We start from the raw sequence: 12,231 nt of genomic DNA on the forward strand, positions 1-12,231 counted from the left end.
TATGGTGTTGAGAAGAGGCCAGAAAATCCTGATCGGTTGTTTAAAATCTCTTTTTTTAGTTGTCTTTCAGGGTTGTCCTACTTTTAATCTAAATCAGTATTAAATTTTTTTTAAAAATACAATAAAAATTCGAAGTGAATGTATCGAGTTTACATTAATTCAATTTGATGTACAAAAAAAGTTCTGTAAAAATAAAATAAAATAAAAAATATTGACTTTATTTTGTGTTTTGAGTTATTCAGTAAAAATGGAACGAGGCCCCCGGAAGTCACTGGGAGAAGTGGGTTCATTTTCAGAGTGGATCTCTCAATGAGAGAGATTAAATCTGCCGACCATCCCGGCAGATCACCGGAAGTCCGCAGTTCAGAGCTGCTGTTCGGGACGAACCTCCTCTAAATGTGCGCGCTCCTCCACTAAAAGGAGGCTTCCTTCTCTGATTGTTTAACATCCTCAAATATGATGAGGGGATTAATAAAGCGCGTCTGTCGGGCCCATATGTCCCCCTTTAGTGCCGCTTGTGCTTAATTAAAACCAAATGGATGCTCTGGGGCCCCGCTCGTCCTGCAGGAGGACCGACTTTGGCCGAATCTGTCCAAAACGTCTGAGTCTGGTTTTAACGTTTGTACATCGTCTCGATATAATTAAAAAGATTTTCCGGATTGCTGTTTTTTACTCATATTTTAAGGAGGAACTACAAGTCGTTTTCCGTGCCTCAAAACCTTAAGAATTCAGATCCAACCCGAGATATTTTGTTAAATCTGTGCGTCTCCAGACGGCCTTGAGCCACAGTCCACATTAGACGCGGGCCAAGCGGACAATAAAGTCCGTGGAGGTGAAAATCCAGAATTCTGAGACTGTCACGTCCTAATTAGACCGATAGCACGACTCGGTTTTTACCTTTAATCCCCGCACGAGTCGTTGGATTAATTCACGCACGTTTCTCCCGCAAAATCCGTCTAAACACGCGTCATAACGCGCGGCACTATCTATCTATCTATCTATCTATCTATCTATCTATCTATCTATCTATCTATCTTGGATTATCCCTCTTTATGAGACGGGATTAACATAGTTCTGCCATAATTCACATTCCATTAGAAATGAAGAGTTTCACTGGTACAGAGATGATAATTAAAGCCAGTTTTATGTCGACAAAGAAGGTTTGAACATTCAACCACATAAAAATTGTCAAATGTTAGGGGTTATATTGATTTCCCCGCAGATCATGGCAGCGTGTCGTGTGGGTATTTTGTGGAATAAACACAGATTAGATGGATTTACACAAGTGTTACTGTGTCTTCTTTATTGTCATATGTTTGTGGCCTTTACATGAACCTTGCTATAGACTTGATTTACCCTGCAATCCCTATTTTCATTCAACTAATGGAGCCTCGCAATAATTTACCAGTTCACAGTTGAGACATGGAAACAAACCCGTCAAATTCACAGTTGTCTTTGTGGTGTGGGGAGAAAAAAAGTGTACACAGGTACAAAGAAGCACAATTTAAACAGAAATCTAAAAACTGGGAAATGTGTCAAAACATAGAAGGACATTTATGAACACGCGCAAATGGACTGATTGTCTCTGTAACCTAAGATTAAACATATTTCTCATAAATTAATAGTGCATCTGTGTTCATATCAATGCTGCTCTCTATTACACGCACACTTTACGCACACGCTCACGCACGACGCTTTGATCAAAAGGGCTTTTCAGCGTTTTCAAAAGAAAAAAAATTAAAAGAAAAGACAAGAGAGGGGAGTCTTTAAGAAGCTTAGAAGAAAATCTGACCTATTTCTCAAATTCCGCCCAGTCAGGCTTTGGATCTTTTAAGTCTTTTGATTCTTTTTTTCTCCTTTTGGTCAACTCATTTGTTCCGTGTCCTTGATCAAAGTGGAGGAGAAGTCAGTGTGAATGTTCAATAAATTAACCCAACAAGTGAGACAACCGGCTGCCAGTCCTCCTCTGCTGTGTCCGAGGTAGAATTTGGAGCTTGGAGAAATCGCCAGCTCGCTGCTCCCAGCCTCGGATTTGACTTTTTTGTTTGTTTGTTTTGCTTTGCTTTTTTTAAAATTCACAGTTTGCAGTTCCGAGGGTGTCTTTTATAGTTTTCTCCTGTCACAACACTTGGAACTTCCACGCTGCCTGGTCTTTGTAATCCAAACAGTCGGCGTTGAAATTGAGCTTCCACGACGAGGACGTTTGGTCCTTATAGTCCAGACAGTCCCCGCTGAATCCCAGCCCCGCAGCCCCGTACGCAGACGAGGACAGGGAGGACGCGGTGCTCAGGTGGTTGGACATCCCGTTGTTGCCCATGGGGCTCATGGTGGAGCCTGCGGCGGACAGCTGGTGGTGCATGGGCGAAAGGTAGGAGCCGCAGTCCATCCCGGCGAAGTAGGACGAGGAGCCCGTGTAGCTCTGGTTGTAGGCCGGCGCTTGGCTGTAGGTCATTGGGTAAGAGCGCTGCATGCAGGAGGAGGAGGAGGAGGAGGTAGACAGCGGGTCGGAGAGCGGGGAAATGGACGCGGGGCTCCAGATGGAAACGGGCGCCGCGCTGCCGCCGCCGCCGCCGCCGCCGCCGCTGCTCACAGGCGGGAGAGAGGTGCTGGAAGGCGGGGTGAACTGCCCGCTGGCTCCGCTCTCTGAGCTGACCTCCCTCACCGGAGAGGACTTCTTTTTCAGAGGCTTTGCGACGGCCTTGTTCTGCGCTCCGGACTGGGTCTGCTGGGCCTGCTGGCGATGCTTGGCCCGTCTGTTTTTGAACCAAACCTAGCAGAAAAATATGCGAATATTAACAAACACGGCCTATTTTATCTTAACTACACTGGGTGTTCTACTACACAAAATAATAAATAAAACAGAGTAGTTGTGATTTATTTCATTGTGATTTATATTTCATGTTCAAAAACAAAAAAGGCAAATGTCTCAGGGGGGGTTCAGTAATATCACGCTCACCTGCACTCGGGACTCTGGCAGGTTGATCTTTAAGGCCACCTCTTCTCTCATGAAGATATCAGGATAGCGAGTCTTGCCGAACAGGTTCTCCAGCACGTCGAGCTGGGCCCGAGTGAAGGTCGTCCTCTCCCTTCTCTGCTTGCGAGGGGTTGCTGATAAGAAGAAGGAAAATCGATTATTTACATCTCTGGTATCAGTAAAAAGTTATTTTCGTAGCCCGGCAGCGACGCCGAAGCCGCAATTTATCTTTAAAATGAAAAAACGGTTAAATCACTTGCAAACTACCAGCACAACCTGACTTTACTGTTGCTATTTTTATTTTTTTTACCTTGATATCCCACTGAAGGGTGCAGCAGGTCCACTCCGGAGGTAGATAAGCTCAGTCCGTTCACCGTGTACGGCGGCTGCTTCAAATAGGACATCATGCTGACGGCCGGCGAGAAGAAAAGCCCCCCAAAAAATGCCCAAAAAAATTGTAATCCTTGCTGATCCGCGCACGGATGAACCTGGAGAAAGGCGCAAAGCGGAGAGGCAAAGGTTACCCGGACTCTGGTGTATTTTCACGCGCAGCCTTTACGCACCGCGGCAGCTTTAAAAAGTGGGCATCCTCGGGCGAGCTGGGCTCTTAAAAGGCGAGTGGAGACCCCCAGCTGTCCCTGCCGGAGTGAGGATGCTCTGTCTGGCTGACAGGCGCTTACGCCATCACCCCCCCTACACACACACTCACACACACACACACTAACTGCTACTATAACCCCGCCTCTTCTCCCCCTCCACCTCTCTCCCAAACGCACTCCTCTTCGAGCACCAAAACAAAACATTGTCGTTAAAATGCGCACAGGCGCTGGGCCCCAACCGGGCCCTCGATTAGCATATACCCACAGGTTAGGCGCAGCTTAATAGACAGCTGATTGGGGGGCCATTTGCAGAAACAAAGCTCACTGTTGACTGATAAGTAATGCTGATAACAAAAGACTTTAGGAAACAAACAAAGAGGTCGATGCTGCAAACTGCGCGCTCCTGCAGCTCCAGCCGAGCATCTTCATTTATAGATCCCCAACTATTGTCGCTTCCCCATAAAACTCTTGTACATTGAAATGTAACTGTAAATTATAATACGAAGGGGAACTTTTAACAAATAATTAGGAACACGGAGGCATTCCCCCGAAGTGAATGCTGACATATTACTCTCCTCTGAGCGGCCCTCCTCCCGCACGCACCCCCGCCCCGCACGCACACACACACCCTTTCCTAATGAATTGCTCCCAGTAATTAGATTTGGAAGGCGAGACTATCGAAAAGTGTTGATTAGAGAGAAGCATTTAATCTAAATAAACAAGGAGATGACCCACTAAATTTGCTGTTAAAGGAGAAAACGTTTTTACCCCGAGAGTCATTGATTTCCGCCACTAATTGTATTATTTTTAATGTTAATAACGAAGAAGTGATTGAGTAATTAAATGCAAACCTTTTAAAAATCGGTAATAAATGTAATGCATTAATAATATATATATTATTGATTGTCGCAAACTAAATCAAAGCAAAATTAATTCAGAAAAAACTCACAAATGTTAAAATTGTTGTTCAATTTCTGTCTTTTTTTAGGTTGTAAACTAGCATTATTACAAATAATCACCTGCTTGCGTGAGGTTATTAAACCCATAAACGAGTAATGCGCAATAGGCTTCATCAGAAGTTTATTTTCATTAGTAGCTAATTAGTTTTACCATATGCTGCTGTCTGGATCCACTGCTAACGTTTTCAGTGACACCTACCTGTAGAATAAAGTTCCCAGGGCGGCGGGGGGCCGTTTTATATAGAGCCAATAACGGCCACTCGATCCCTCAATCTGCCACCTTTTTCCTCTTTGCTGCCGTTTGCGCCGCATCCGTTCAATAACATGGCCCGCACCCATGCCATTAATTATGATTATTATGGGCTGCGGGAGGGTTTCTCCTGCTCTCTCCACGTCTTTCTGTTCCTTCTGTAAGAAATTAACGAGATAATCCGGACGGCACGCGTTGGCCTGATTACATGACGCCAGCCACGACTCCGCATCCAGACCCCCGCAATTTTCTGCGTCACGAAAATAAAACAAAGCCTGGTATTGTATTTATCAGACCAGCTGACTGCCAGACACCCCCCGAAACCCCCCAGCGCATCCACAAACCGACGAGACGCACATTATTATTATTATTATTATTATTATTATTATTATTATTATTATCGTTGCTGTTGTTGTTGGCAATAGTAATAAATGATCATTTATTTTATTAAATCTGATATCATATTTTACTCCCACAGTTATTTCAATTAAATAAAATAGTGCTAATCAAGACTCCAGTTGGCCTTTTTATCCGCTTGAAAAGGTCCAGAGTTTGTAGTCAAACCCCAAACTGGAGTGCGGCCATTATCTGAAGAGGAGCTGCTCCACGTCCGTCATTAATCGCTCGAGTGCTTCTTTACTTGCGAGTCTGCGGTCCGGAGCAAAGTTTTTTTTTTTTCTTTTAAAAGAACTCCTCCTCAATTAGCTCGCCCTGGGCTTTAAGTTCACGCCGACTAACTGTTTACACTATCTAAAACAGGCCCTGTAGCTACTGAAATGCTCCAAAAACCGCAAATTAAATAAGCCACTTACTTTAATTGCCGATATTTAACAGTTCGATTCAAAAACAAATCTCCAATCGCCCAGTGTTTTCAGCAAGGTTGGTTCCCTCTCGGTGGCTTGTTGGACGTGCATAAGAGATGCTCAGTATTTATACACAGAGAGGCAGACTGCCAGAAATTCCACCCACCAATGGAAAAGAGAGGAAATATGATGGACGGAGGTGCGCAAAAACGCAGCTGCTTCAGTCAAGCATTCTGCAGGTGGCCGCCATCACCTCAATACTCCACATATCTTTCAATATTATTATTTCATGGCCACTGAACCGATGAATGCATGAAACAAATCCGACCAGAAGATTTAAAGCCAGCAGATTTAATTGTCAAAAAGCGCTGAGCAAGCAAAAGCGAGGCAACTCTGTCAGCGGGAGGTGAAAATAACTTCCCCGTGGATGTGTCACGGTTTGATTCTGTGTAACCCTGTAAAGGAGATTTAAGAGAGGGGGGAAAACTCGGTCTGAGAACCTCTACGCCCCTCACACACACACACACCCCACACACCCAGTTTATAGCTATTACACTTTAAAAAACAAAGATGTTTTTCTTTCATTTCATGGAGGAACTTTGGCCTCATGGTGCGGCCCAGGATGGAGGTTCCTCCCCAACAAGCAGCAGGTTAGAAAACTAATTAGGAGAAAACATGCCAGATGAACAGACTGTGGGGCTGCTGGGCTCTTAGACACAATCAATACGTTGCTGTATGCACTCCAGTCTTTATAGAGTCCCCTATCATCGTTTATTAAACACCTCAGGTCAAAGATGGCGGCGCGGAAGGAACATTTGTTGATTTTATGACACCTTTTTCTTCTTTTGGCAATGCTACTAATTATAGCAACAATGCTAAACACCATTTAATTATAACAACTGTTCATATTCCTGTAAAGCAGCACGATAGAGTTTTCCCATTTACCCCCAGCGATCCCAGTTAAACAAACAGCCTAAGCACACTTAAATGCTATCTGGTTGCCTTGTTGTCCCACAGCTATATGTTTTTGGCTCCCGCCGAGTGCTTTCATCTTTAGCTCTGATATATAATTCATCAGAAAATATCTAATAGCCCTGGGGAGTGTTTGAGCTAAACGGGGCCGTGGTTGTAAAAAGGTGAAGTCGCTTGTTAACGTCTGTGGCGATGTGCCCTCCCCCTGTCTGCGCGCCAATTGATGAAGTCACGGTTTCTCCTGCTGTCAGGGAGACGAATTGAAGGCTAAGAATCGTGGGACTGAGATAGCGCGCTCTCACACGCAGAGCTGGATAATGCCGGCCGGAATGAGGAGGGTCTGATGTGCTGCCTGCTCTGTTTTCCAGCAGCTTTTTTTTGTTGTTGTTTGCTGCCTAACATCCCATAATATCACCGTTTCTCACATCAAAACCTTCCCCCGGAGTCTCTTCAGTGGTCCATCTCAAGGTCAAATCAATGACAAATCCCATCTGCTGGAGTCACGTATGAAGGCCTGCTTTTGACCATCTGCACCTCCAAGTTTGCGCCGATAGATTTATTGATGGAGGCGATAAACTCGTCAATGCTTCTACAACAAACCGAAGCGTCCAAACATATTGAATTACCATATTTCCAGGGCTCCAGACGGGAGGTGCTCCTGGCACAAAAAGGAGAAGACAGACAAAGGATGTAAAGGCCTCTTTATTTTTACCTTTTTCATGTTAAACACAACCTGCTGCGATCGATTGGCGCCAGTTTTGCTTTTCACACGCAGTCAAATCAGATGTTTTGGGATGTAATTTTGCAGATTTGGACACACCACAGAATGCTGAACGCAGATAAATATGTTAATAATTAAAAATCGGGATGAAATGGCGCGAGGATGTGATGGCAACTCCGTGATTGGAGCTATAAATTGTCCTAGTGACACGAGCACGCTCGTCCATGCGTCCTCAGCTTCAGTCTTGAGTTATCCATCATTATCCTACAGTTAGATGGTAAATTCAGGGTTGATTATCACTGTTTTGTTTAAAGGTCGATTGAGGAAGACGAAGAAAATCATTTATTTGTCTTGCAGTGGGGACATTTTCCGTGTCGCAACCGTCTAACGTTAAACTATCTAAAAATTGCACGTGCAAAGTGCTTGTACATGGATCCGTGACAGTGTTGGTTGGAGAACCTGACAGGAAGGAAAGTCCGGTTGATCGGATCAGTGTCACCAAAGCTGCTCTCCAGAGCAGACAGGGCGTCCGACAGGGGTGTGAGTAGATGTGAGTTGGACCAGGACCCTTCTGTCCCCCACCTCCAGAGGACAGAGGACAGGCAGGACCGGCCGTAGTTCTGAATCTCCTCAGGTTAATTGTTGTTGAGAATTAGACAGTTACCAGGGTCGTTAGTGTTTGTCAGTGAAGTTGTCAACAGAGAGAGACGTTTGTTTTACTAGAAAATGACGATTATATGAGCATTTTCACGCGTTTCATTCAGACACATCCACCACTTGTGGTTCGCCCAAGGGAGGCCTGAATGTCTTTGCCCTGCTGGTACCTCGTTAACCTCCCGCGGCCTGCGGCTAGTATTAACCAAACCGAGAAGCCTCATACCTGGGTACTGGTCAGCAGGGACTGCCCTGGGAGCCCTGGACCCCCCACCAGGTTAGGGGAGGGAGACAGGCGGGACAGAGGAGGGACAAACAAAAACACAACCTGGCAACCCCACTGCAAACAGCCCACCTACTGTCAGCCAGCATCTGGGCCACAGTACACATGAAACCCCTTTATTCCCCATTCACACTGCAAACACTGAGCAAAACACACACACACACACACACACACACACACCTATATATACACACGGGGGAATCACTGCACATCTCTATCCTGTTAACACATGCACTGTCTTGATCGGGAGAGGGATGTAAATAACAAAGAACGTAGTATTTCTTTAAATTAAATTATTTCCCTTAGATTTAATGACATGGAATACGTCCGGATCCATTTCAACACTTTGAATGCATCATTTTAACGTATCTTTCTACAATAACGTGCACATAGAATGTCAGAAAGGGACTGGGGGATAGAGTAACGGAGAGAGAGGAGGAGGAGGAGGAGTGTAAAGTTAATCCAGGCTGAATCGATGGGCCCGGCTGCAGGAGTGACACTGAAAACAGTTTTTCTTTTCTTTCTTTTCTCTGCAAATTTGCTCTCCCCTCTCCCTCTCTCTTTGCTTCCTCCCGTGCCTCTCACTATTTTTCTGCCTTCTTATCCTTTTTAATTAGAGGGGCTATTCTGCTGCACAGAGGACCTTAATCCCCAACTGACCAACAATGCAAAAAGCCAGCCTTTGAACAGCCGAACCGCTCCCCTCTTGCCCCCCCCATTACTTCCACCGGTCATTGCGCTGCCCAAACACTCCACCGCTCCCATCGCTGGGAAAACTAAAGCTCTCTTCCTCCTTCCATGATTTTTTTCTCCTGACGTCTTGGACAAAGTATCTGAAAGAGCTTCTCCACCCAACTGCCCCGAAAGCTTTTTTATTCCCTGGCAATGGGATGGAGTCAGAGGTCAAACGGCAGGTGACTCTGGATGGAGAAGAGTTCCCAAAATCCTGCGAACATCTGACGTTTCTAGAAGAGATTACGCTGAACATTGGAAATGCTGGCACGACAATAGAAAAATCGCCAGAGTCCATCTGCTCAGTTCCACAGAAGTCAATCATATTTGTTTCCATTGTTTTTATTTGCACTTTTCTCCCCAATTCATTCAGTTTTGAAACATTCCAGGATCTAAACACGTAAAGCTCTTAACACAATCGTGTCCAACTGTTAGATTCCTCGTGCAAAAACAGAATTGTAAATCAAAAATGAATCAAACTGTCTCACTATTTCTCCCCAAAACACATCAACCACCCAATAACAGATAACCGCATCTTGGTAATATGCAACATATGCGGACACGCAAACAACCACCATTCACATTCATCACTCATTAATAAAACGGGGGTGTTTTCTTAATTAAATCCACCTTAAGTGGGGTCGACAGTTATTTGTCCAGCGGTCCGAGATAATTAGTGTTAATGATAACAATACTCCAACTCTGCCGACAACTAACTGAACTAATTTTCCTGTAATTTTATCCCTTCTCTATCAACGTTTCGCCAACACAGCAGTCTAACAAATTGCCGCTGGAGCACAATGACGGCCCACGCGCGTTCCACCCCGGCTGCCTCGCACGCCAATGATGGGGAAATTACATTCCTCGCGGTTTCTCATTTCTGCGCGCAGCGTGCTGGCTCGACGCTCCCTCGCACAGACGGGGAAAAGCCAAACCTTCTGCCTGGCTAATCACAGGCCCAATATTTCCAGAGTAGGCAATTAGCATCCTGCTTTTATGTGCGAAATGGCTAAGGCGAGGGAAGGAGCGAGTCGGGAAGAGCGGCACGGTAAAAATGAAGAGAGAATAAAAGAGCAATTAAGATGTTGGGTGAGCGGAGGACAGAGACAGGCAGTCTGCTGCCGTGTGATTTGAGGCTTGCAGGCCCAGTAATTAGCCCTTCATTGTGAGATAATGGACTTGGCTGGTCTTCCCGGTTCCCTGAGCTATCCAGCCCAAGTCAACCCACGAAAGGTCAAAGGCCACAATGTGCTGTTTGGCTTCTGTATGTTTGTGCGCGTCTGTTTGTGTTTGTGGTACAATACTGTACCAGCGTCTCTGCACACCTGATATCACAGAACAGCGGCGGATTAATAATCTCTCTAAATCTGGAAATTTAGCCTGTGAGCTAGCGTCAGCCGGGCTTTGAGGCGCCACAGTCGCGGCTCCTCAGGGCTGGTGCTCCTTTCTCCCGCCATCTTTAGAAGAACGGTAATCTGTGAACCCTGAATCATAAGCTTCGGGTAAATCTATGTAATACGGGTAATTCGATGAAGCAGTATTTTCCTGGTGAGGAGCGAAATCCTGTTGACTATTCAGGGATTGAATCATCCAACAGTAATGCCATTAGACCAGTGCCACGGATTCCTTGGAAAATGCTGTTTAATTGCCAGTAGCCGGCCATTGTTTGGTGACGGGTAAACACTAGCCGACTTTTTTTTTTTTTTTTTTGGTGGGGGGGTGGGGGTGTCAGGCAAAGAAGCATGTGAAAAAGATGGCCCCTTCGTCTCCAGCCAATCGCCATTGAGCGACAGATTTACTCAGGCTGGATGGATCCCGCGCTGCAAAGTGGCAAAGGCACAGGCTTAACTAAAGTCTTCAGGAGTATAAATGCAGAGTTACTCTTGCCTTTAATACAGGATTTGCTCAACAATGCGATTTAGGGGGGGTGTCTATTCAAAACAGACATTTTTTATTTGAGTGGCGAGGGGTGGTTTTTTCTTCTTCTCTCTCTTTAGGATCAAGCCTTGTTGCTCAAGTTTATTAGCGCGAGACCGCGCAGCTCAGGGATTGTTGATGGTTGTAATCGTTGAGCAGTTTATCCATGTTTGTGTTTGGCTTACCCTCTGACACTAAGTCCTATTCTCTGCACCTGTATTGAGAGACTTTTAAGAACAATAACCACCTCCGCAGCCGTTTATCCTCTGATATTCGCCATCCAAATCAACATGAAGTGATCTAAAGCTACTCTAATAGTGCTATTTTCACTTTTTACTTGTTAATCCAATTCTCACCACGTAGTTTCTTTTTTTATGTAATAAGAATTTAAGTATTTCTTCAAGAGCATTGTCGTCCCTCCACGCGGCCCCCTCGCTCTCAGTGCCGTCCTGGAGGATGCAGATTGGAAGTGAGAGGTGTGGCGGCCCAGGATCACCTCCATTGTGAGCCGGTGCCTGGGAGACGGGCCGCGCTGCCAGGCCAGACGCTGATTGGGTTTGACACTGCGTCCAGGAGGCGAGAAGGAGCTTTTCTCTTGCTCTTTTTTTTCCTTTCTTTCAGTAAAAGAGAGCCTTTTTGTATCAAATCCCCCTCCTCTGCTCTCCAACTCCCCCTGGTTCTGTTGTGCCTCTCGATTCTTTCTTTCCCTCCTCGCTTTACGTTCATATATCGACTCCCTCGTTTTTCTCCCCCCTCCGAGATTAAAACCGGCGGACTTCTGTTCCTTTTCTCCTCTTCTTTTATCATCCCTCTCATTTGGACGTTGACCAGTAAATTTGATCCTCGCATCACATGATAAAAAAAATTTAAAAAATCACTTTTGTCCTCTGTTGCAATAAGGAACAATAGCTGTTACAGTAAAACACCGAGGGCTCCAAATCTCTCTCTCTGGCTAAGCCTGCCGCATACTGAGCCCACTACTCTGTCTGAGGAGGGACACTTTGCCACATAGGGAACCCTAATCACCCTGCCTCAGGCTATGGCTGCACACTGATCAACGCGAGGGCCTTTACACCTGATTTATCGCTCCGTTATATCAGATTAGAGCGCTTAAATTCAGAAGTGACACTGTGGATTCGTCAGGCTGTGATTATATTTATATTTCTTTTATTTTCTCATCATTCCTGCGTTGTTTCTTGGAGAGCCTCTCTGTATTTCTTTTCTGAATTGGGGGTCTGCGGCGCCGTGCAGATGGTAAACCTAGAGATAGGCTGTTGTTGTTTTTTTGATGCAGCTTTCTACAGCTCCAACCCAGAGGATTACGGGCAAGCTAGCGGAGATATTGGCTCTATTGCAGCACGGCGTCC

At 45.5% G+C, this 12,231-nt stretch overlaps 2 protein-coding genes across 3 annotated transcripts in view; one reads left to right on the forward strand and one right to left on the reverse strand.

Moving 5' to 3' along the window:
* Positions 1-12,231, forward strand: part of znf410 (zinc finger protein 410) — a 75,063-nt gene that overhangs the window by 20,295 nt on the left and 42,537 nt on the right. The window lies entirely within an intron of this gene.
* On the reverse strand, positions 1,273-5,912 carry LOC130515724 (homeobox protein OTX2-A-like). 2 transcript variants are annotated; one of them, XM_057016175.1, is made up of 4 exons: positions 5,595-5,912; positions 3,285-3,462; positions 2,957-3,108; positions 1,273-2,770 (listed from the first exon to the last, which is right to left on the reverse strand). In XM_057016175.1, the coding sequence occupies exons 2-4, from the start codon at positions 3,379-3,381 to the stop codon at positions 2,120-2,122; spliced, it is 900 nt and encodes a 299-aa protein (XP_056872155.1). In that variant the 5' UTR covers positions 3,382-3,462; positions 5,595-5,912; the 3' UTR covers positions 1,273-2,119. The 2 variants fall into 2 exon arrangements, with proteins under 2 accessions (XP_056872155.1, XP_056872157.1); XM_057016177.1 differs by lacking the exon at positions 5,595-5,912 and adding an exon at positions 4,732-5,560.

This window comes from Takifugu flavidus, chromosome 19 (assembly GCF_003711565.1).
Source record: "Takifugu flavidus isolate HTHZ2018 chromosome 19, ASM371156v2, whole genome shotgun sequence".
Taxonomy (NCBI): domain Eukaryota; kingdom Metazoa; phylum Chordata; class Actinopteri; order Tetraodontiformes; family Tetraodontidae; genus Takifugu; species Takifugu flavidus.

Bases quoted from the DNA above. Each gene is read 5' to 3' on its own strand.
- LOC130515724 (XM_057016175.1), bottom strand. From the start codon at position 3,381: ATGATGTCCTATTTGAAGCAGCCGCCGTACACGGTGAACGGACTGAGC. The intron at 3,109-3,284 runs GTAAAAAAAATA...TCTTCTTATCAG, and splicing joins CCCTTCAGTGGGATATCAAG to CAACCCCTCGCAAGCAGAGA. The intron at 2,771-2,956 runs GTGAGCGTGATA...TTTTTCTGCTAG, and splicing joins TGCCAGAGTCCCGAGTGCAG to GTTTGGTTCAAAAACAGACG.